The sequence below is a fragment of the Aethalodelphis obliquidens genome, unplaced genomic scaffold, assembly GCF_003676395.1.
Source record: "Aethalodelphis obliquidens isolate GAN/ISIS:26980383/991018 unplaced genomic scaffold, ASM367639v1 scaffold1, whole genome shotgun sequence".
Taxonomy (NCBI): domain Eukaryota; kingdom Metazoa; phylum Chordata; class Mammalia; order Artiodactyla; family Delphinidae; genus Aethalodelphis; species Aethalodelphis obliquidens.
Window position 1 is genome coordinate 71,285,960 of NW_020837945.1, and position 21,660 is coordinate 71,307,619.

Here is a 21,660-nt window from a genome sequence, read left to right on the forward strand (position 1 = left end):
CATTTCCAAGATCAGAGTACTAACCTTACCCCTAAACGTGCTCTGCCTGCATCTTCCTCATCTCAGTTAATGTCAGTTGCATCCTTCAGTTTGTCGAGCCCGAATCCTTGGAACTATTTCTTATTCCTCTGTTTCTTTTTTTTTTTTCCACATGTTATATCCAGTTCATGAGGAAATTCTGTTGGCTCTATTGTCATCAAAATATGCCCAGCACATGAGCCCACCTCACCATCTCTACTGACTGCTCTCACCCTGGTCCAAGCTGCCATCCTCTCACCTGGATGACTAGTATCTTCTTATCAAGCCTCCCTGTCTCTACCTTTTCCCCCCACTCCCTATCTAGTCCCAGTACATCAGCCAGAGCTGTCTTTTTATAATGTAAGACAGACTGTACCACTCCTTTGCTCCAAACCCTCCCATTTCATTCAGAGAAAAAGACACGTTCCTACAATGCTGCAAAACTGTCCACGATCTGCACCCCTACACCAGCCTCTTGAACTTGCTCACTGCACACAAGCCGCACTGACTTCCTTGCTGTTCCCTGAATGCATGCTGCTGCTTCAGGACCTTTGCATGCACTGCTCAGTCTGCTTCAAATTCTTCTCCTCCAGATATCCTCTTGGCTAACTCCTGCACCTCCTTCACCTTCTCAGTGGGCCTACCTAACCACTCTCCTCTGCTTTGATTTTCTTCATAACACTGATCACAACCTAACATAATACATGTTTTATTTGTCTTGTTTATTATCTGTCTCCCTCATCTAGAATGGAAGAGTTTGCACACTGCAGCATCCCTAGCAACCAGATAGTGCCTGGTACAAAAAAGGCTCTCAGTAAATATTTGTTGAGTAAAAGAAGGAAACAACAAGACAACTTGGATATTGCTCTGAATAAGGGGAGTGTGTGTTTTCAATTGACTCCCTTCCTCTTGCAGAGTGGGGCAGAATGAGTTTTATAAAGCAGATTGGACAAAAATAATTCAAACATTCATCTCGGCATATTTGTTCCGCACCTACAACAGAAGAAAGACTATGTTGTGTGCCTTGGGGGATTCAAAGATGTCTCTTCCCACATGGATTAAAGTTAGTAGGGGGAGGAAAACTCCTACTCATGCTTAGAAGCCCAGATCATCCACTACTTCCTCATGGTGGTTTTTCTCAAATTCCCTAAAGGGGAGCTAACATGCTATGTCATGATCTATTTATTATAAGTTTGTTAAATCAGGACAGAGCATCATATATTATCCATCCTTGTAGCCACAGAACCTAGCACAGAGTCACGGAGGGCACTCAAATGTTTACTGAATGACTTAGAGGACGGGCCGTGTGAGCAGATGACCATGAAATATGGGCACTGAGCTCCGAAAGGTAAGAAAATGACATTCAGTGTTGAAGTAACAGAAGATAAATTTAATGATATAACTATTAAGCTGCACTATAGTTAGGCATGAATAGAGAGCAGTTTATATAACACTGCTGTTACAGAAACCCAATTTTTAAATAGTTTTTCTTGTTTTGCACTTATTCAAACAGATGATACCTAATAAAGTGGATAATTTAATCTTAATTACATACCTATAAAGACATACATGTACATATAGTGCTGATTACTGTTATTATTGGAAGCCAAAAAAATCTGTAAAATATGGGATACACCAATTAAAAGCATTTAGGAATTAAAGTGTATAATTATGCTTGTGTGTGTGTGTGTGAGAGAGAGAGAGAGAGAGAGAGAGAGAATTACTGGAAATGACCAAAGTTAGCAGAAGTAATGTTACCAAACCAGCAAGAACCAGAAGTGCCCGGAGAAAATTCTCCAGTTATTTAAGATTCAAACGTGTATATATATGAGATGAAAATGCCACATATTTCGTAAAGACAAAGGTGGTCATGGACCTAAACAAGACAACCTGTCTAAAATCTCCCGTGACTCAGCCCAGACTCCGAAGGCAACAACGCAAGGCCATGATGAGGACAGCTTGAGGTGGAACTTTTCTGACAAGAGGCTTCAACTGAAGCTTCTGCACAGCCCGTCCTTCCTTCATCCCTTGTGAGCGGGACTGGCCACCAGTTAGTGGAAAGCAGTGAATGGTAACTAATCCCGTGGGTGCACCACAAATTGAAGTGAGTGGGCACGTTATTTGATATCAATAAATAAGTACATCGGTATATCATACCAGTGATCGATTAGGCATCATCCTGGTCGTTAAAAGCTGGCCCAAGGGTGTTTCTGAAAGGTTCCTTTGAGAGCAGGGAAGGTTGGGCAGGGGAATCTGTGTCTCTGGCCAAGCATCTTCCCAGACAGCTCCCTTCGCTCCCCCAGTGCCCACTGAGGGTGTCTCAGCTGCTTGCCACCAACCGGGGGTAGGGGTGTGTGGTCTCTCCTTCCTCTCTGCTAAGCCAACACGTGCCTGGAGCCCTGAAGCAGAGCCCATCAGTTCTTTATTCCAGGTGCATAAGTGACAGAATCACAGAGCCGGGGAGTTGATGAAAATGTGCAGCTGTGTCCTTGATCTAAACGTACCATTCAGAAGAAGCCTTTCCTTCCCAGCCAGGAGGCTGTCCCCCTCAGGCGCCGTCCTCCTTTCTCATGACTCCCTCTCTCTACATGCCCAGCGCCTCAGCCGTTCTGACCAGGTTGCCAGATAAAATACAGTACACCCAGTTAAATTAGAATTTCAGATACACAATGAATGCTTTTTAAAATATATGGATATCCCAAATATTTCATGGGACATTCTTATAGTAAAAAATTGTGGTTTATCTGAAATTCAAATTTAACTGGGCTTTCTGTATTTTTATTGTTAAATCTGTATTTTTATTGTTAAACCCTACTTTTAATGCCTCCACTTCCACCAGTGTCCCCATCTCTTCCCTTTTCCCAGTCTGTGGGTTTCCTTCTGCTGTGGCAAGCCCCCAGCCTTTTCTTAGGCTTATGGACAGCTCCACTGCCTCTGGCAGGAATGTCCGTGACACACATTCTGTCTTTCTGCTCCACCTCCATTTCTCAGTGGGAGGAGAAGAAGCTTAGTGTCTGAACATGGATGGGGGGGAGAAAGGACTTTGGGTTTGGGTGCCTTGCTCCCTGTTTCCACCTTGCTTTTGTTCTATCAGGTTTCCCTTTAGCAGGTTTGATGACACAAAGTATCTATAATAATCATGTCTTGCACAGCATGGGTAAATCCCTTACCAAGGTCCTGACTGGGTTGAGGATGAGACGTAAATTTTGTACCTTACCCTAAAAGAGAGCCTTCCCCTACCTGACCTCAAGTCACGTTACAAAGTCCTCATCGCATAGCTTAGTTTTGGGATTGCAATGGTCAAGGCACGGCAGTCTCGCCAGTCCAGCACGCTTCCGTCATCCCTCCCTCCTTGTTTTACATTCCCTTCTTTCTAACTGTTGGACAACTCCCCATGCCCCATGCTGTCTGTCCTCAGTGCCATATGTGTTTAATTCTTTTGGTTTAAATTTGTATTATTTTTTAAGTTAATAAAATTTATTTTCAGAGTAGTTTACATTCACAGTAAAATTGAGCCAAAAGTACAGAGAAGTCCCACATAGCCCCTTCCCCCCACACACAATCTCCCCCACTATTGACATCCCCCATCGGAGAGCATCTGTTACATCTGTTACAGTCAATGAACCTATGTTGGTTGACACATCGTTAGCATCCAAAGTCCATAGTTTACGTTAAGGTTCACTCTTGGTGTTGTATGGGTTTTGACAAATGTATTATAACATGCATTTGCCATCATAGTGATGTACAGAATAATTTTACTGCCCTCAATATCCTCTGTGTTCTGCCAATTCATCCTTCCCTCCCTCTTAAGCCCCTAGAAACCACTGATCTTTTTACTATCTCCATAGTTTTGCCTTTTCCAGAATGTCATATACTTGGAATCGTAAGCTATGTAACCTTTTCACATTGGCTTCTTTCATGCAATAATATGAATTTAAGTTTCCTTCATGTCTTCTCATGGCTTGATATCTTATATCTTTTTAGTGCTCTGTAGTATTCCATTGTCCGGATGTACCATAGTTTATTTACCTATTCATCGACTGAAAATCATCTTGGTGACTTCCAAATTTTGGCAATTATGAATAAAGTTACTATAGACATACATGTATAGGTTTTTATGTGGATATAAGTTTTCATCTCTTTTAGGTAAATACCGAGGAGTGCAATCACTGGATCATATGGTAAGAGTATGTTTAGTTCTGTAAGAAATTGTCAAACTGTCTTCCAAAGTGGCTGCACCATTTTGGAATTCCCAGGAGCAGGGAATGAGAATCGCTTTTGCTCCGCATCCTTATAGCATTTGGTGTTGTCAGTGTTCTGGGTTTTGGCCATTCTCATAGGTGTGTAGTGGAATCTTATTGTTTTAATTTGCAATTCCCTAATGATGTATGATGTTGAACATTTTTTCATATGCTTACTTGCCATCTGTATATCTTATTTGGTGAGGTCTATTGCCTATTTTTTAATCAGGTTGTTTGTTTTCTTGTTGTTGAGTTTTAAGAGTCCTTTGTATATTTTGGATAACAGTCCTTTATCAGATGCATCTTTTGCAAATATTTTCCCCCAGGCTTGTCTTCTCATTCTCTTGAAAGAAGTTTTTAATTTTAATGATGTCCAGCTTATCAATTCTTTCTTTCATGGATCATGACTTTGGTGTTGTATCTGAAAAGTCATTACCATACCCAAGGTCATCTAAGTTTTCTCCTATGTTATCTTTTAGGAGTTTTATAGTTTTGTATTTTACATTTATGTCTTTTTCCATTTTGAGTTAGTTTTTGTGAGGAGTATAAAGTCTGTGTCTAGAATCATATTTTTGCATGTGGATGTTCAGTTGTTCTAGTACCATTTGTTGAAAAAGCTGTCTTTGTTTCATTATGTTGCCTTTGCTCCTTGGTCAAAGATCAGTTGACTATATTTATGTGAGTCTATTTCTGGGCTCTTTATTCTGTTCCACTGATCTATTTGTTTATTCTTTTAATAACACCACACTGTCTTGATTACTATAGTTTATAAAGTACTTAGCTTAAAAGTAAGTCTTGAATTAGGTAGTATAGGTCTTCTGACTTTGTTCTTCTCCTTCAATATTGAATTGACTATTCTAGGTCTTTTGCCTCTCCACAGAAACTTTAGAATCAGTTTGTGAATATCTATAAAAAATCTTGCTGGGGTTTTGATTGGGTTTGCATTGAATCTGTAGATCAAGCTGGGAAGAACTAACTTCTTAACAGTATTGAGTCTTCCTATCCATGGACATGGAGTATCTCTCCATTTATTTAGTTCTATGATATCTTTCATCCGAGTCTTGTGGTTTTCCATATATAGACCTTGTATATATTTTTTTAGATTTATACCTAAGTATTTAATTCTATTGGTTGGTTGCTAATGGACATGGTAACGTGCTTTTAATTTCAAATTCTATTTGTTCATTGCTGGTATACAGGAAAACAATTGATTTTTGTACATTAACCTTGTATCCTATAACCTTGATATAATTGCTTAATAGTTTCAGGAGGGTTTTTTAGAATCAATTCTTTCAGATTTTCTACATAGACAATCATGTCATTTGTGAACAATGACAGTTTCATTTCTTCCTTCCCAATCTTTATACCTTAAAAAGAATTTTTTGTGTGTCTTATTGAATTAGTTAGGACTTCCAGTACAAATGTTGAAAAGCAGTGGTAAGAGGGGACATCCTTGCCTTATTCCTAATCTTAGCTGGAAAGCTTTGAGTTTCTCACCATTAAGTATGATGTTAGCTGTAGGATTTTTTTGTAGAGTGTGTGTGTGTGTGTGTATGTGTGAGTGTGTGTGTGTGTGTGTTTTATCAAGCTAAGGAAGTTCCCCTCTATTCCTAGTCTGTTGAGAGTTTTCATCAAAAAAGGGTGTTGAATTTTGTCAAATGCTTTTTCTGCATCTATGGATATGATTATGTGATTTCTTCTTCAGTCTGTTGACATGATAGATTACATTAATTTATTTTAAAATGTAGAACCAGACTTGCGTACCTGGGATAAATGCCACTTTATTGTGGTGTATAATTCCTTTTATCCATTGTTGGATTCGATTTGCCAATATTTTGTTGAGGATTTTTGCATCTATGTTAATGAGAGATTGGTGTATAGTTTTATTTTCTTGTGATGCATTTTTCTGGTTTTAGTATTAGGAAAGTGCTGGCCTTACAGAATGAGTTAGGAAGCTTCCCTTTGCTTCAGTCTTCTGAAAGAGATTATAGAGTTGGCAGAATTTCTTCTTGAAATGTTAGGTATCAATAGAATTCACCAGTGAACGTATTTGGGCTATGTGCTTAATTCTTTTTTTTGCCATGCCACCCAGCCCGTGGGATCTTAGTTCTTCGACCAGGGATCGAACCCTTACCCCCTGCAGTGGAAGCACAGAGTCCTAACCACTGGACCACCAGAGAATTCTCATGTGCTTAATTCTTGATAAATGAATGCTGGGATTAAATGAATGTGGTTCTATATGGAGACTTGATTACACTTGGGGGCATTTGAGGGGAAAACGACAGACTTGTACATATTGGGAGGCGCTTCACCTGCTGGGAGAAGTCGTTCTCTACGTAAAGCAGACAGTTTGGAGTCTCTGCTCAGATCAGAAATCATATTTCTCTTGGAACTTCTCCCAACACCACTTACTCACCTACAAGTCTGAGCCTGATCACCAGGTTTGTATCATGTGACCTCTTTTCCTACTCTGTGGTTACACTTGATTGGACCAGGGATGGACAACTGACACAAGCTGGACCAATCAGATTCTCTCTTCATGGATTTGGGATATAGGACCAAAAGGCAACTACCCAGCTTCTGCACAGGATTGGAACTGAGGTGCTCTGGACACAGGAGGTGTGGACCAATTGTCCTTGGAGTTGTTATACCAGATATGTGTAAAGTTCTGCCTGCTAAGAGAGAAGGTTGAGGTGGAAACTGATCAGGTTCCTGGGAAAAGCAGAGAGAGTGGGACTGAGGGACTACGGGGTGGAGCAGCTCAAAAGACTCTAACTGGGGCCCAGGAAAGGACAGAGAAAATGTATCAGGGGTTGGGTACCCTAGATCTAAGGATGGGGTGGTTCCTGGAAAGGGAGCTGAAATGATTTAATCCTTCCTCCAGGGAACACTCCAGATAGGAAAAGGCACTGCATACTTATCCTCTTGAAACTGATGGGCAGAGACCAGCAAGGCAGGGAGGGGTCCTGGGAGAGAGTTGGAGATACTCCATATGGGGGTATCCTTACCACTCTCCTCAGAGGGCCAGGCCTTGGCTTGTGTTGGGGGGAGGGGAAGAAGGGGATGTGGAGACTGAAGCAAAGATCCAAGTCTGGGCTGGAGTAACCGAGCTTCCCAACATAGAGTAACTGAGGGCTGAAGCAGGACTGGGTCCAACCGACCTCTGCTCCCTCCACCCTCTGTATCAGGCCCTTTAGCCACCAGAGGAAAATCATGAATGAAATCCATGGCTTTGGGAACACAAAAAGTCAGAGGGATTTTATTTAAATAAACTTTAATTAGAAGTAAACTGGAGACTTTTGTGTGCAAATGTATTTTGGTTTTTAATTTAAAGCCATCACCCCATCAACGCTGGTGTGTGCACGTAGTGTTTCTGTAGGTCAGTGTCCTCTGTGTGGGTATGTCTGTGTGAGAATCCATCTATTTATATAGTAGGCCTTTATGGCCTCTTCCTTTCAGCCTCTGTGTCTCCTGTTCTGACAAGGTGTGGTCTTTATTATTCATTCCCATTATTCATTCTTCTTAAAGAATCCTGAATCCGCATCAGTCACCTTACTTTTTCCAGGCTCCCTAAACCACGACGCCTGGGAGTGTGTGCAGGTGAGGCTGGGGTAGCTCCTGAGGTATCATAGGCCACCGCAGCCCGTTCGGGGCAAAGCCTCAGCTTTCCGAGCCCAGCGGGTAGGAGAAACGGCTCCCGCAGCAGCCCCAGAAGCGCAGGAACACAAACAGCACGACCCCCAGCAGCAGGAGCGCGCCCAGGGCCCCGAAAAGGATCCCGAAGAAGGCGTCGAGTTTCAAACTCAGGTGCTCACAGTGCTTGCCCCAGGGCGTGTAGATGGAGAAGGGCTCACAGCTGGGGACACAGAGAGGGGACACGGTCAAAAGGTGGCTCGGCCTCCCCATCCCTCCTCTCTGTCGGGCCAGAGGAGGTTTTCCACGATAGGCTCGGCTCCCCTCTAGGGAAGGGGCGGAGTCAGCCCTGACTTGGAGCTGAGGGGAGGCCACTGGGCTACCAAGGAGGGCGGGGGATGGGGGAGGGGGTGGTGAATTCATCTAAGGTCGCCTCCACAGGGACTTGGGGAGGGAGCGGGGCTGCCCGCAGGTGAGCATGCGCAGTCACAAACCCTGCCTGCCCCCGGAGAGCTGGGGTCCGGTGCTAGGCTCCACCCGCCCCCTCCTTGGACTCAGGAGCGGAGAGGGCTGGGCCCATCTGCAACTGCAGTGGGAACAAGCGTAGACGGAGGGCACTGATGTGACAAGAGGGCCCAGGTGGCGCTGCCTCTCTCCATGGCAGGCCTGCGACCTAGTGCACTCCCCTCACGGAAGCCCCTCAGACTGCTGATGAACCGGTGGGACAGAGGGCGCCAGTTTGAGAGGGCCTCCCCTGTTACTCTTAAGGAGGGTCAGGGCCGGGCCTAGACACAAGACAATGGGCTCCTTTTCCACAATGAGGCAGCAGGCTGTCCACCCAAGAAGCAAAATCAGGTGGGAGAGTCTGGCTTTGGAACCCCGATCCTGTTACTTAACTTGCTGGGTACCTTAGGCAGATTCCTTATCGTCTCTAAGCTGCAGTTTTCTCATCTTTAAAGTGGTCATAATATCTACCCAGTAGCTGATTTGAGTTGCATAGGTAATATAGCAACTTTTTCATCCGCACAGTTTAGGCATGCACACATCTTCTTTTCCATTGTCCCTTTTCCCTCTGATCCCCTTTCTCTTAATTACAAACGGAGCCATCCTAAATTTTCAGACACCAAGAGGTACCATGGCATTTCCGGACCCCTTGCAGCTTGGATTCCCAGCACTGCCCTCCGCCTCCTGCCCCCAGCCCCGCCCACCTGCAGCGAGGCCCCTCGGGCAGGTGCTGGCACTGGCCTCCGTGCTCACAGTAGCCCTCACTGCAGGGGGACACGCAGGTGAAGCCGCTCTGGGGGTGGAAGACCAGATGGTAGCCCTTGTATCCGCTGCATTGGAGGTAAGTTTCCAGCGTGCTCACATTCACTGTCAGGTAGGATAAAAGTGAATATAGAAAGCAACCGATTAACACCAGATCTATACCTTTTGGATCAAGAATTCCATTTTCAGGCATTTATCCTGAGAAATAATTGGAAACACACATGAAAACTACATATGTTCATGGAAGACCAGAGCAGCATGGTTAATAAGAGCAATAATGTTCAACAGGAGTGGTTTTGTTAAATATTGTGCAACTGATAAGCACCACGGTATGAAAAATGCATTGATTAAGAGCATATGCTTTGAAATCAGCCAGACCTGAGTTGAAATTCAAACTCTACTACTAACTGGTTGTGTGGTTTAGGGGAAATTTCTTAACTCTTTCAGCCTCAGTTTCCTTATTTTTAAAAGGAAACTACCTTGCTGTAAATTTTAAATGAGATAATATATGCAGAGTATTCAGTACAGTGCCTGGCACAGGAAGCCCTCATTAAATGGTCACTATTAGTATAACATTCTTTTTAAAATCTATTATAGCACACTATATTAAGACATATTGTAAACTAATATATGAAATTGGAATGTGTAAACAATATACAAGATAATATGTTCACAATTATTTCAGTAATGAGGAGGTTAACAAACATTAGGCATGATTTGATCCCTTTATTGTAAACAAATTTATATGTCTGAAGGTTCCTATGCATAAAAGAAAATTCAGAAAAATAGGTGCAAAATGGATTTGTCTCTGGGGACAGGGATTACAAGTGATTTTTTTTTTCTTTTTGTTAATTTGTGTTTCCTAAAGTTTCTACAATAAACACATTGTACTTGTATAATAAAAATTGCGGGATGTTTGTTTGTTTTCTCTAACAAAAGGCACAATCAGGTCTGGGGTGTCCTCTTAACCCCAACCCTACCCCCCTACCACCCATACGCATAGTAGTTTGGAGAATTTCACATCGTTGCCCCTGGGACGGAGGAGGCTTAGCCTAGATTCTAAAAGAAGCTCTGGCTTGGTCCTGGACCCAAGTAACGCAGCAGCTTCTGTCGGGTTTGACATACTCACTGCCCCGTTCTCTGCCTGACTCACAAAATACGGTGGGCTATTCCTTTCCTTCCCTGGCAAGCTTGCCAACCTATTTCATTCCTGTTCTGGGATAATTAGAGGCTGTCAGAATTGAAAGGGACCTCAGAAATCCCATCTCATTTTCCAGATGGGAGTGTGGAGGCCTAGATTGGGGATGGCTTTTGCATGGGGTCACACTCTTTCAGGGAGGGGATATATCTGCCCCTGGGCCAGGTCTCCAGCCTTCAACTGAATATCTCCAGCTGGAGGGCAAAGGCAAAAAGAATGTCCTCGTTTATGTTTATAAAGTACAATGGTCTTTTAACCAAATCATTAACAATTTTGTGGAAAGAAAACCGTTAGCAGTGACGGTCAGGAAAGCAGCAGTTGGAGTAATTGCTCTGTGAAACTGTACACGTGGGGATTCATCAAGCAGTATTTTGTGCGCCTGTTCTTGAATTTAGAAGGCTGGTGGGTAAAATGTTCACAATTTCTCTCAAAAAGTACAAACAAAAAAAACTAAATTAACTTAATTTTTGTCTGTGGCTTGCTGTAGAACACATTTCAGCCATGGATTTGTGTGGGCTGCAGATCTGTGACAGGCTCCCTCTGCTTACCTCCCCCCTCAGCTATCCCAGTAGCTGTCCCCAAGACAGTGACTCACGAGCCATAATACTGTGCACGTCCCTCCTGTAGATGGGGTGGAAAGTCACGTTGTTCCTGGGCCCCGCACTTCTCTTCCACCTACTCCACGGAGTTAAGAACGCCTCCACCACTGCATCTAGCAGCTGGGTATTCAGGAAGTTGATGACAGGGCCCCCAGGGCGGTACTGGAACTCTGAGATGATGCTCCAGCGGTGAAGGGAGCTTCCTGAGGCCTGTGCTATTGGGGGCCCACTGTATGGGAGGGGCACAGTGAGGGGCCAAGGGGTGAGGAGTTTGGGGGAGGACCCGGCGACCAGGTAGGGACAGTCCCACTTACATTCGATCCACTCGTCTGTTCCAGAGAAAGGCCCGCACATCCAGGTTGCTCAGTCTATAGGCCACCTAAGGCAGAGGATGGGAGTTGGGGTGGGAGGGTGGAAGTGAGGGTGAGGCCCAATCCAGAGAGGAGACCCTTCCCACTTTAATGCACATATTCATCCCTTTCTGTTTCCTTCTTCCCTTTTTAATTTTTTTCTGGCCACACTCTACAGCTTGTGGGATCTCAGTTCCCTGACCAGGGATTGAACCCGGGCCACAGCAGTGGAAGCCTGGAATCCTAACCACTAGGCCACCAGGGAACTCCCTGTTTCCTTCTTTGAAGATGAGGACCCAAGACACCAGAATGTTTCTTATGCATTTCTGCATCCCCACACCCCAGCCTAGCCTGGTGACTGGCACAGGTCCCTGCTTAATAGAAGTTTGTTGGTGAGTGAAGGACTTTACACATCCTCACCCCCACTTCCTATCACAAGGGGAGAATCTGAAATGAATGACCTCTACCTTGCCTCTGATCCCCGACTTACCCACTCATTCTCTCCCCACGTGTATATTGAACAGAGATTATACTTAGCCAGTCCTAGGGGATGGTCAAGTGTGAGGGATGTCAGTGTGACTTAGGAACAGTCCATTCTCAAAGACACACAGTCTGGCGCAGTGGACAAATGTTAACAGATTTTACCGTACAGAGTGTGGAGTGCTGTAGTAGTAGTAGTAGCAACAGTAGTAATAATAATTTGGATAATTTTTTTTAATACATTGTGTTTTAGGCACCGTGCTGAGTGCCTTACCTACATTATCATTTAAACTTGACACAAACCACTGACATAAGTACTGTTATTACTTTTATTTTTACAGATGGGAGTTCAAATAATTTGTCTAATTATTACACCTGCTCTAGTGAGTGGTAGTGTCAGGATGTGAACCTGGGTAGGATTCCTGAGCCTCAATAGCTCAACTACTGTGCTACTTTGCCTGTGATTGGGGAATGGACAAGGGCATGGGAGCCAAGAAGAGGGAGGCCCAGTTTCCTCGGCGAAGTCAGGGAAGGCTTCCTGGAGGTGAAATGCCCTCTTGTGTTTCCTCCGTATAATATCCAAGGGCAGGTCTTGAGGGATGCTCGGAAGGAAAGGCTGCATTGACTCGGCCACCCTGGACTCTATTCATTGCGAGTTGGTCATTCTAACCCCCTTGGAGGTCTCTGTCTTAGGCCTTCCTGCTTTCCTCACCCTCAGCCTTCCCTGGGGCAGGAGGCTCCAGCCTCCTCTGGCAGTTGAATCTAGACGGATTATGAGAGGCAGAATGCACAAGCCATGGCTAAGACCCCACCCTGAACCTGCCAAGACCCGTCCCCCACCCAGAGCTGGCCTGCAGCACTGACCGAGGCATTGACATCTGCTTGGGAGGCACCTTCGTCTTCAATGAGTGAGAGATGGATGATCCTTAAGGGAAGCTCTGGAGACAGGAGAAGGAGGTTCATAATCACCTCACAGGTTTACCAGAAGGATCAGCAGAAGTGGCCAAGTCTGCTGACCCTCACACAAATGCATGTTGGACTATGGTCAAGGCTTCCCTGACTCTTGTCTTGCTGAGCTGTGAGGTCACCTTCAGTCTTTCCTCAGCAGATTGCTCAGGCCCGTGGTTCATGCTGTGACAGCTGCCCCCCACTCGCTCCCATAGCCTACAACTTACCACCACCTGAGGGAAATTTGGAGTTGTGTCCTGTGAGTTTGAGGGACTTAGCCTGGCCCCCAGAGCCCCATATTGTCCCCCAAGGAGAGAGAAGTGGGGATGGTGGAGTATCTGGTCGTACCTAGATGGACGGTTGGAGTGAAATTGTTCCCAGCCAGGAAGCAGCGGGTGTCGGTGAAGGCTGGGGGGCAGGTGCAGGCAGGCTGGCAGGCCAGAGCCTGGGAGAGGTAGCAGTGGCCATTGTTGTAGCAGTAATTCTCAGGGCAGGACTTGTTCTGACAGAGGAAGAGGTTCTCCAGAGCTGCAGGGGGAGCAGAGAAGTCAGCAACACCTCTCTCAGCAGCAAGGGGCAGCCCCCGGCCCAGGGAAAGCTGCTCCCAGGACAGGCTTGATTTCTTTCCTGCAAAGCCCACTTAAACTGCGTTCTGCTTGTGGGCCACACTGAACCCCGAACTATCCTTCTTCTTTTTCCAGACATTTCTTTGCCGGGCGACCCTTCTTCCCCTGCCAGGTAAGGGTTCTCCCAATTCTGCTGAGGGAATGGAGTGTTTATCAGACCCTTCCCATCAGGAAAGGACTCTCTTTCAGGAAAGCCCACCGACCTGTTTTCTTCACTTCCATCCCCTTTTCTGCCTTTATAAGGCTATGGTTCTACCTCTCCGGTCTCTGCTCAGAAGATGCAGTGGTCTCTAGACTTCACTGGGGCGCTTCAGGGGGCTTAGTGGAGGCCTCACCGTGATGCCCTCATGACTCTGATGGCTCAAAGGTCAAGCAACAGATGGTGGAAGGAGGACTCAAAGGGAAGACGAGGCACCCCTGCCACCAGATGCCCATGGCAGCACCCCCCCCCCCCCCCCCCCCCCTGACTAGGGAAATGCAGAGACCCTGGGCCTTGCATCTCTGAAAACCCCCGGAGCCTGAGGGCCCCACCCCAGCTTACTTCTGGCTCCCTGGCTGCTGCTAAGAGTTCCCTCCCCTCTCCAGGCCATCTTCAGTCTTTTGCCCGGGGTTTCCCCCAACAGTGCCTCAGGGCTTCTCAGCTCTGGCCCCTCCTCCATGCCTGTACAATCTCTTCTCCTTCGGCCTCACACCCTGCCATACCCACCTTACCTCCTTACCATACCCACCTGTATTGAACATTCTAAAGACTTGCTGGAAAGGGGGGAGAAATGGTTCGCCCAGTTGTCTTTGGCCCTCGAGATGTCACCTGTCCCCAGAACCTCCTCCTGCCGAGGCCCTGTCCCCAGCTCACGTGCACAGTGACGTCCATCCCCAGTCAGGTGCGGGGGGCAGGCCTCGCAGCCCTTCCCGGAAATGCACTTCACACTCGGGAAGCACTGCTCTTCACAGGGGTCCTTGGTGCGGTTGCAGTAGCGGCCTGTGGTGTTCCCGTCACACTTGCAGTCGGCCACCTGGAATAGGTTGCTGATCACTGGGCGGCCAGGAGGCTGAACCATTAAGGGTTTCTGGGGTGTTGCTGTACCAACCCCTCAGGTCTGAGAACCCATGGACCCTGAGTCCTTGTCTTAATTCTGCCAGTATCCACTGAGCAGCTTCTTGAACAGGCCCTGGGCCTGCACGTCCCTGTCAAAGGCAGACCGTCCTCCAGGCCACGTGGCCTCCCTGGGCCATCCTTTTCCTGAGCCCTCTGCCTGGCCTCTGCTCCGGGATCCCAGCCTCTTCCCTCTTACAGCAAATCTCCTTGCCTGAAACCCTTCCTAGACAGGGGCTAAATAAATAAATATTCTACTATCCCTGGAAAACTGGATCCTACGTAAGCTGCAGTTTCCTGCTCTCTCTTCCCTTGCTGACTCCCAGCCAAGAAGGAGGCTCGTTGCTGAGCACAGTGAGAGCTCGCAACAACCAGAACAAGGGCACAGGGAGGGGAACCGTCCAGATCCTCATCAAGTTCCTCATCTCTCTTTTCTATCTCGCCTACTGAGATGACGCTGGAAAGCTCCCCGAAATGGAACCCTTTAACACTGGGTATCTTGGATATCTAAAATAATATAGTGATTTTAATCCCTTTTCCCCCTACTCTGTATTTTTTTCCTTTTCTGCCTCCTGGACTCCTCCACCTCTCTCCCTTTCAAGTAGGAATTCTCTGCTCATGCTTCAGGAGAAGGGTGTATGTGTGTGTGTGTGTGTGTGTGTGTGTGTGTGTGTGTGTGTGTGTAAGAGGTGAAGGAAGTAGTGGGGTATTGCCAGCCGAACACTTTCCTTTCTGGTTCCCCCCAAAAAGTTAAAAAAAAAAAGCAGATGGGGCCAGATTCATGGACTTAGGCCAAGTATCTTGGCTAGAAACTTGAATGGAGAAGGATTTTCTTCAAACTGCAAAAGAGATGTTTCTTTTAGTTGGAGGAAGAGAGTAAAAGGGGAAAAAAAAGGTTTTGGGGGGACCAAGATCAGAGGGATCTGTACTTCTCTTCCCAACACCATGAAGATGAAGCCACAGAGAAATGGCTAAGCAGTGCTTCTAGGCAGATGGGACCCTAAGCCACAAGGTTTCCTGTGTCTGAGCAACGCACAGAAGCCACAGAACACTCCCCTGTGTCTGAAGGGAGGGTGCATGGAGCTGTGATCCGTGTAGACTCAGGCCCAGGGACCACATGGGCACCTTCCTACCCGCATCTTACTGTCTTACTTCACTGTCTTACTCCAGAACCGTGGAGCTGGCAACCACTGGGCAACTCTAAGAAAGACTGAGGTGGAAGTTTCCTGCCAGCCTGGCTAAATGGGAGCTGGGAGATAAAAATTCAGTTGAGCTATAAGCACTAAAGAAAGTTCTGTTTCTTACACTTGTACGTTTGTGGCCCGAGATTGTTGTCTACTCTACTCACCTACCACAGCTCCACCCGCCTCCCATCACACACATTAGCACAGAGGAGCTGAAGGACGACATCCTTTCGGTTCCCACTTCCTTTCCCTCAACTTGGAACCCCCCCCCCCCCACCGCCAACCCTCTTCGCCACTCACCTCCAGGGAGGAATCACCCACCCAGCTGGTCTGGTTGTATAAACACTGGCTCTCTGCCTCGCACGCACAGACCACTGTCCTTGGCTTGAGTACAGACGACAAGTTGTCCTTGGCACTTCTTGCTAGAATCTCCAGAGTAAGTGGTCCCAGCAACTTTGGCGTCCATAGCAATGTCCCATTCTCTGCCCCAGGGAAGACGAGACTGTTGAGAGCTGGAGGCCTCAACTGCTCTGCTCTCCGCCACCCCAAGAGCTGATGCTGGACATCCCCCCCCCCCCCCCCGCGCCAGAACACCCCTCCAATTTTTTCCGGCATTTCCTTGAGCAAGGCTGCGTTCCTGGAGTAATCGTGATCACGCTCCGAGCTGGAGGTGGCACAGCCCAACTCAGTGATTGTAGGGTGGAACCTCACAGAGGGGGAGGCAGCTGCTCCCCCTGAAGAGACCCCAAAAGGCAACGCTGCCTAGGCCTGCACCAGGATGGGACATCCAGGGGGGATGGAGGACGAAGGCCAGGATCCTCCCAACGCTTCCCCAGGCTACACTGCAGGTCAAACTGACTTCAGCTTCATGGCATCCTCATCCCTCGCCCTGATTTCTCACCCGCTGCTCTCATTGCCTGGACTTTTGACCAGCCACCTTCAGACACCAGACTACAATGAAACACTGCTACCTATCAATAGACTCTTCTGATCCAACCTGTCTTATGTTTTTCAAGAAAATAGGAACGTCTCCTTAAAACAGTAGATTGAGAAGAGCTGATAGGAGGGAACAAACGAGCATAACTTCCAGGCCAACACTCTTCAGGATAGGAGCCCCATGGAGGAGAAAATCTCCTGATACTATTCATTTGGCACCTGAGGGGATGCTATATGGAGCGACAGGGTACAGCCAAAGCAGTCCCTTCTTATGCACAGAGAAAGAAAATGAGTCAGAGAGGTGCTCAGAGCTCAGAATAAGGTCCCTAAGGGCTTTGGTTTTAGCAAAGAACAGTCACCAGCTTAATTAGTGCTGGCAACAGAAGGCAAGCTACATCCTGTGGGCTTTGACTCTTTTTTTTTTTTTTTTTTTTGCCGTGCCTCGTGGTTTGTGGGATCTTAGTTCCCAAACCGGGGATTGAGCCCGGGCCCACGGCAGCGAAAGTGCTGAGTCTTAAGGACTGGACTGCCAGGGAATTCCCTGGGCTTTGACTCTTGACCCAGATCATGGTTACAGGCCTGAAACCAGGTCTTCACACCATTACTGGGAGGGAAAGATGGAGCTTTGCTTGGTCCCAGCGCAGAAAAGCAGATAAAGAGAGGCAAAGTGAAGTAAACATGGTTGACAAACATAAAAATAGTGAGAAAGGTACCAAATGAAGTTATTTGCTTTTCTTTAAATCTCGTTCCATATGATATCCTTCTTTTAATAGATATGAAAATGTTTGAAATTAGTATTTGTTAATTGTTATGTTTATTCTAATAATCTGTTGATTGCATAAGGATGATTGCGTATTATAAGACTGAGATGAAATGATCTTTGAATCAGTTGTACATGCCCAGAGGCAGTCTAGCTAGCCAGCCAAATCTCCGTAAGCCCATCACTACTATTCACCAGGGGCACCTATTTGAATTACAGGGATTATTCCCAAGAAATGTTAGTCCTGGATATTCCAATGGAAAAGTGACATGAAATTGCACAGGGTATAATAATGCAAAATTACCCAAAGCTTGACTGTGACCTCATCTGCTACAGCCCCAGCCAAGGATTCTTACCAAAGAGCTTGAAGTCAGTGTAGTTGTTTCTGAGAGTGAATGTGACATCCTTAGTGCTGCTGGTGTAATTAGCCACCTTGGCCTGTCCCATGTAGGCTTCCATCACATCAGGACCCTCAATAGACGGGGGGTACTGATCTGAGACACAAAGAAGGAATGCGAGATGTGAGGCAAGATACTCTCTTGCCTTCTGGGCCTCCTGTTTCTTCAGTCCTCTCTCTTGTGTGAGGCATTGCCTGGGCTGTGACCTACCTCCAGAAGCAGGAATTATTCTGTGTACCTGCTCTCAGACACATGCAGAGAAGGTTGTGGTTGTATTGCCCACACACCCAAATCTTTCTTCCCTCTTTTATCTTCTCCTCAAACAGGATTCAAGTTCTTTCCTGATCAGAATGCTATTCTGGGCATGGTATGAAGTGAATCAGAGGTCGGCATTGCTCAGACCGTTGTGGAGTTTTACCTTTGGAAGAGGGCTGTAAACCATGAGGGTAACATCTGATGGGCTTTGCATTTGTCAGGAAATGGAGAGGGAGTAAAACCTTTGCACTGGTCTCTGTGTTTTGGAGCCCTGCTATTTCCATACAATTGTTTATTCATTCATTCAGTCAGTCAGTCATAACGAATATTTACTGAGCATCTACTCTATGGCTGGAACTGTTCTAGGTAGTAAGGATGCAGCAATGAACAAATAATAAAAAAGATACCTATGAAAATTAGAAAATATGTTAGATAGTTATAGATACTAAGAGAAAAAATAAAGCAGGGAAGGCAAATAGGAAGTGGGGGTGAATGTGAAATTTTAGGCAGGCTAGCCAAGAAAGGCACTGCTGAGAAGGTGACATTTGAATAGAGATTGGAAGGAGGTGAGGGACGAGCCTGTGGCTCTCTGGGGGAAGGGCATTCCAGGCAAAGAGAAGAGCACGTGCAGTGTCTCGGAGTCGGGTGTGAGCCTGGCATGTGTGAAGAACACAAAGAAGCCAGTGGGGCTGGAGTGGAATGAGTGAGGTGGGAAGTCCTAGGAGAAGAGTTTGGAGAGGCAAGGGGGCCAGACTGGATAGGGCTTTGAAGGTTATCATAAGGACAGGGCTGGGGGATCATGGGACGGTTTGAGCAGAGGAATAACATGAGTGAAAGAGTCTGTTAAGTTTTAAAAATGTGTAGCTTAAAGGAGTGTCATGGAAGGGGGTCACCTCATCTGCCCCCTAACTCTGCACATGCCTCCCTGGGCCTCACACCACTTACTCAGGGTGGTGTTCATCAGCTGGTATCTTCTAGAGAGCATCTCGGTGGACAGTCCAAGGCTTTTGTTTCCTGTGGCTAGGGCATCGTAGATGCAGTGTGTATCTCCATTACACTGGGAGGTCAAATTTTCATTCAAAGATTTGTTTCCCGACAGTTGTGAAAAGAAGACAGGGGTGAAGTTGGACGGCAAAGGGTCGTCCCTCTTGCCAAAAAGGCTTGTTCCGTTGATTTCCCCTAAAACACACAAGGTGCGATGGTGGTGGCACCAGGGTGGGACTCCAGCTATATTTCTGCTGCGTCCACCCCTTACCCTTACTTTATATGGTTTGGGTGGGGGAGGGGTATGTGGAAGGACAGAGCAACTTCCAGCTTCTGAGTCTGGAAGTCCCCGCTCTCGTGAGTGAGGGCCACCCAACTTCCTTGTCCTCTCTTCCAGGTAGAGAGACGCAGGTGGGACGGAAGTGGAGGGGACAAATCTGAGGTGGCACCAGCATCCTCAGGTCTCTTCCTTCCTACTCCCCTCTCATAGAGGACAGAGGTCTGGTCCCCACAGGCCTGAGGGAGACAGTGCGGCAGCTTCCTTCATCCTGGCCCTACCCCATCTGCCTGGGGACCCTGAGGCTCAGACTCACAGGTCATTCCATAGTGAAAAAGCATCTCCTCGGGGCTCCCTGGGGGAAGGGTGGAGCCATTGGGCATCCTGAAGTCGTCATCTGGGTTGCCGTTCCAGAAGCCTGAGGGACAGAGCAGGGGTCAGCCACCCTGGGACTGTGGCCCTCCCTTCCCTGGGGAACATCCAACAGGTCACATGGAGATGTGGGGAGTAGGGGGCCTGCGAAGCCTCTTTCAGTGGCATCTGTTGTCGGTTCAGTCCTCCAGGAGGCCAGGAGAGGACTATAGCCTCAGAGCCTGCCCCTCTGCTTCAGGGAAGAAGGACGTGAAGGAGGAAGTGGGGAAGGAAGGGAGGGAATGTGGGGGATGGGGGAGGGTGGGAAGGTGGGAAGCCAGAGGGAGGGAGGGAGGGAGGCAGGGAGGGGAAGGGTGGCTGCTGGCCCCATGCTCCCCAGAGCCCATCCTCGATGCCCCCTGCCACACACACACCCCCCACCGGCTGCCCTGGACCCAGAGCTTCAGGAGGACAGGAAGTGAGCCTCAGAGGCAGCTAAAGAGCTACCTCCCTCCTCCTTCTCTGCTGCTCTGTACCCTCAGGCTCTGTTCCAAGGAGGCTGAGAAAGGAAACTCCACCTGTGATGTCCACAGGCCCACTGGAGCTGGAGCTGCTTACGGGCTGGGGGGGTCTGAGCTCCCACGACAGAGGCAGGCTCCTGCCTGTTCCTTACCCATGAGGCCCTCTGTGTGGTTCTGATACTCCTCCGGGAGGCTGCAGGACGCATGGAGGATGTTGGAGATAGCGATCACTGAGATGGTCACTGCCCCATCAAAGTTGGCTGATACCGTGGAGCCATTGCGGGTCATTACAACTCCAGAGGTGTTGAACATCTCCTGGCCTGGAATGTTGGGAGACAAATGAGGAAAAAGCCAGCGTTGGAGCCCTGGAGGCCCAAGACTTGGCAGTAGTGAAGTTTCAAGATGCAGCGAGGAGACTAAGAGCAGCTGGGAGATGCCCTGCAGGGTCCTACTCCAGTGGCCCCAAACCACACTCACAGGACACCTTCACGGCCCACCCCACACCCTTCTCCCTGGGGACTGAGGACAGGCTGTCGTAGAGAGGCTGTCATGGCCTCAGGGGAAGGAGAGAAGTGAGGAGGGAAAGTTTAAGGCCCAGCTCTGGTGAAGGAACTGCTCAGGCACAGCTGCTGGAGGGACAGCAGGGGTGGTGACCACGCTGCTCTTCCCCGACACCACTGCCTCTCCGCCCCAGCTCCCTTCTCCCTGGTGCTGGGCACCCTGCTGATCCTGACCCAGGGTAGCAGGAGAGGGCAGCTGACGGCTGTCCCCAGCCTACCTTTTGCACCTTCACGGTTAGTCTCAAATGTTACAGTCTGGTTGTTGAGCCGAACGTGGATTGTGTCACTGGGCTCAAGGAGCCATTGAACCTGGAAGGGAATTGGCAGAGGCCTAAGACCGACCTGTAGGTGGGCCCAGAAACTGAGGAAGGAGGCTGCGCAGAGCTCAGAGCCTGGGGCTTGGATGAAGGTGAAGGTGGTGGGGAGTGTGACCATGAGGTGATGCTAGCTACCATGTGTGAGGCGCTTGGCATGGGCCAGGCTCTGAGCGAGGCACGTTTCATAGATTAGCTTTTAAATCTCACAGCGGCCCTGTGAGGTAGGTAATATTATCATCCCCATTTTACTCTAAGGAAAAAGAGGCACTGGAAGTTAAGCTGTTTCTTCAGTCTCACAGCCAGGACCCTAATCCCGTGTTTCCCGGGTTGACTCTTTTTTAAATTATTTATTTATTTTTATTGAAGTATAGTTGATTTACAATATCATGTTAGTTTCAGGTGTACAGCACAGCAATTCAGACATATATGTATATGAAGAATATATATAGGGCTTCCCTGGTGGCGCAGCGGTTGAGAGTCCACCTGCCAATGCAGGGGACACAGGTTCGTGCCCTGGTCTGGGAAGATCCCACATGCCGCGGAGCGGCTGGGCCCGTGAGCCATGGCTGCTGAGCCTGTGCGTCCGGAGCCTGTGCTCCACAACGGGAGAGGCCACAACAGTGAGAGGCCCACGTACAGAAAAAAAAAAAAAAAAAAAAAAAAAA

At 47.6% G+C, this 21,660-nt stretch overlaps 1 protein-coding gene across 1 annotated transcript in view; it reads right to left on the bottom strand.

Annotated features, from left to right (window-relative positions):
• Positions 1–6,558: 6,558 nt before the first annotated feature.
• Positions 6,559–21,660, bottom strand: part of MUC4 (mucin 4, cell surface associated) — a 46,820-nt gene continuing 31,718 nt past the window's right edge. Inside the window, 14 exon segments of the mRNA XM_027107438.1 lie at positions 6,559–7,924; positions 7,926–8,115; positions 9,101–9,263; positions 10,952–11,184; positions 11,270–11,334; positions 12,650–12,723; positions 13,082–13,261; positions 14,213–14,372; positions 15,937–16,118; positions 17,689–17,826; positions 18,931–19,164; positions 19,563–19,664; positions 20,271–20,438; positions 20,897–20,987. Coding sequence (XP_026963239.1) covers positions 7,886–7,924; positions 7,926–8,115; positions 9,101–9,263; positions 10,952–11,184; positions 11,270–11,334; positions 12,650–12,723; positions 13,082–13,261; positions 14,213–14,372; positions 15,937–16,118; positions 17,689–17,826; positions 18,931–19,164; positions 19,563–19,664; positions 20,271–20,438; positions 20,897–20,987 — 2,019 coding nt within the window. The 3' untranslated portion in view covers positions 6,559–7,885.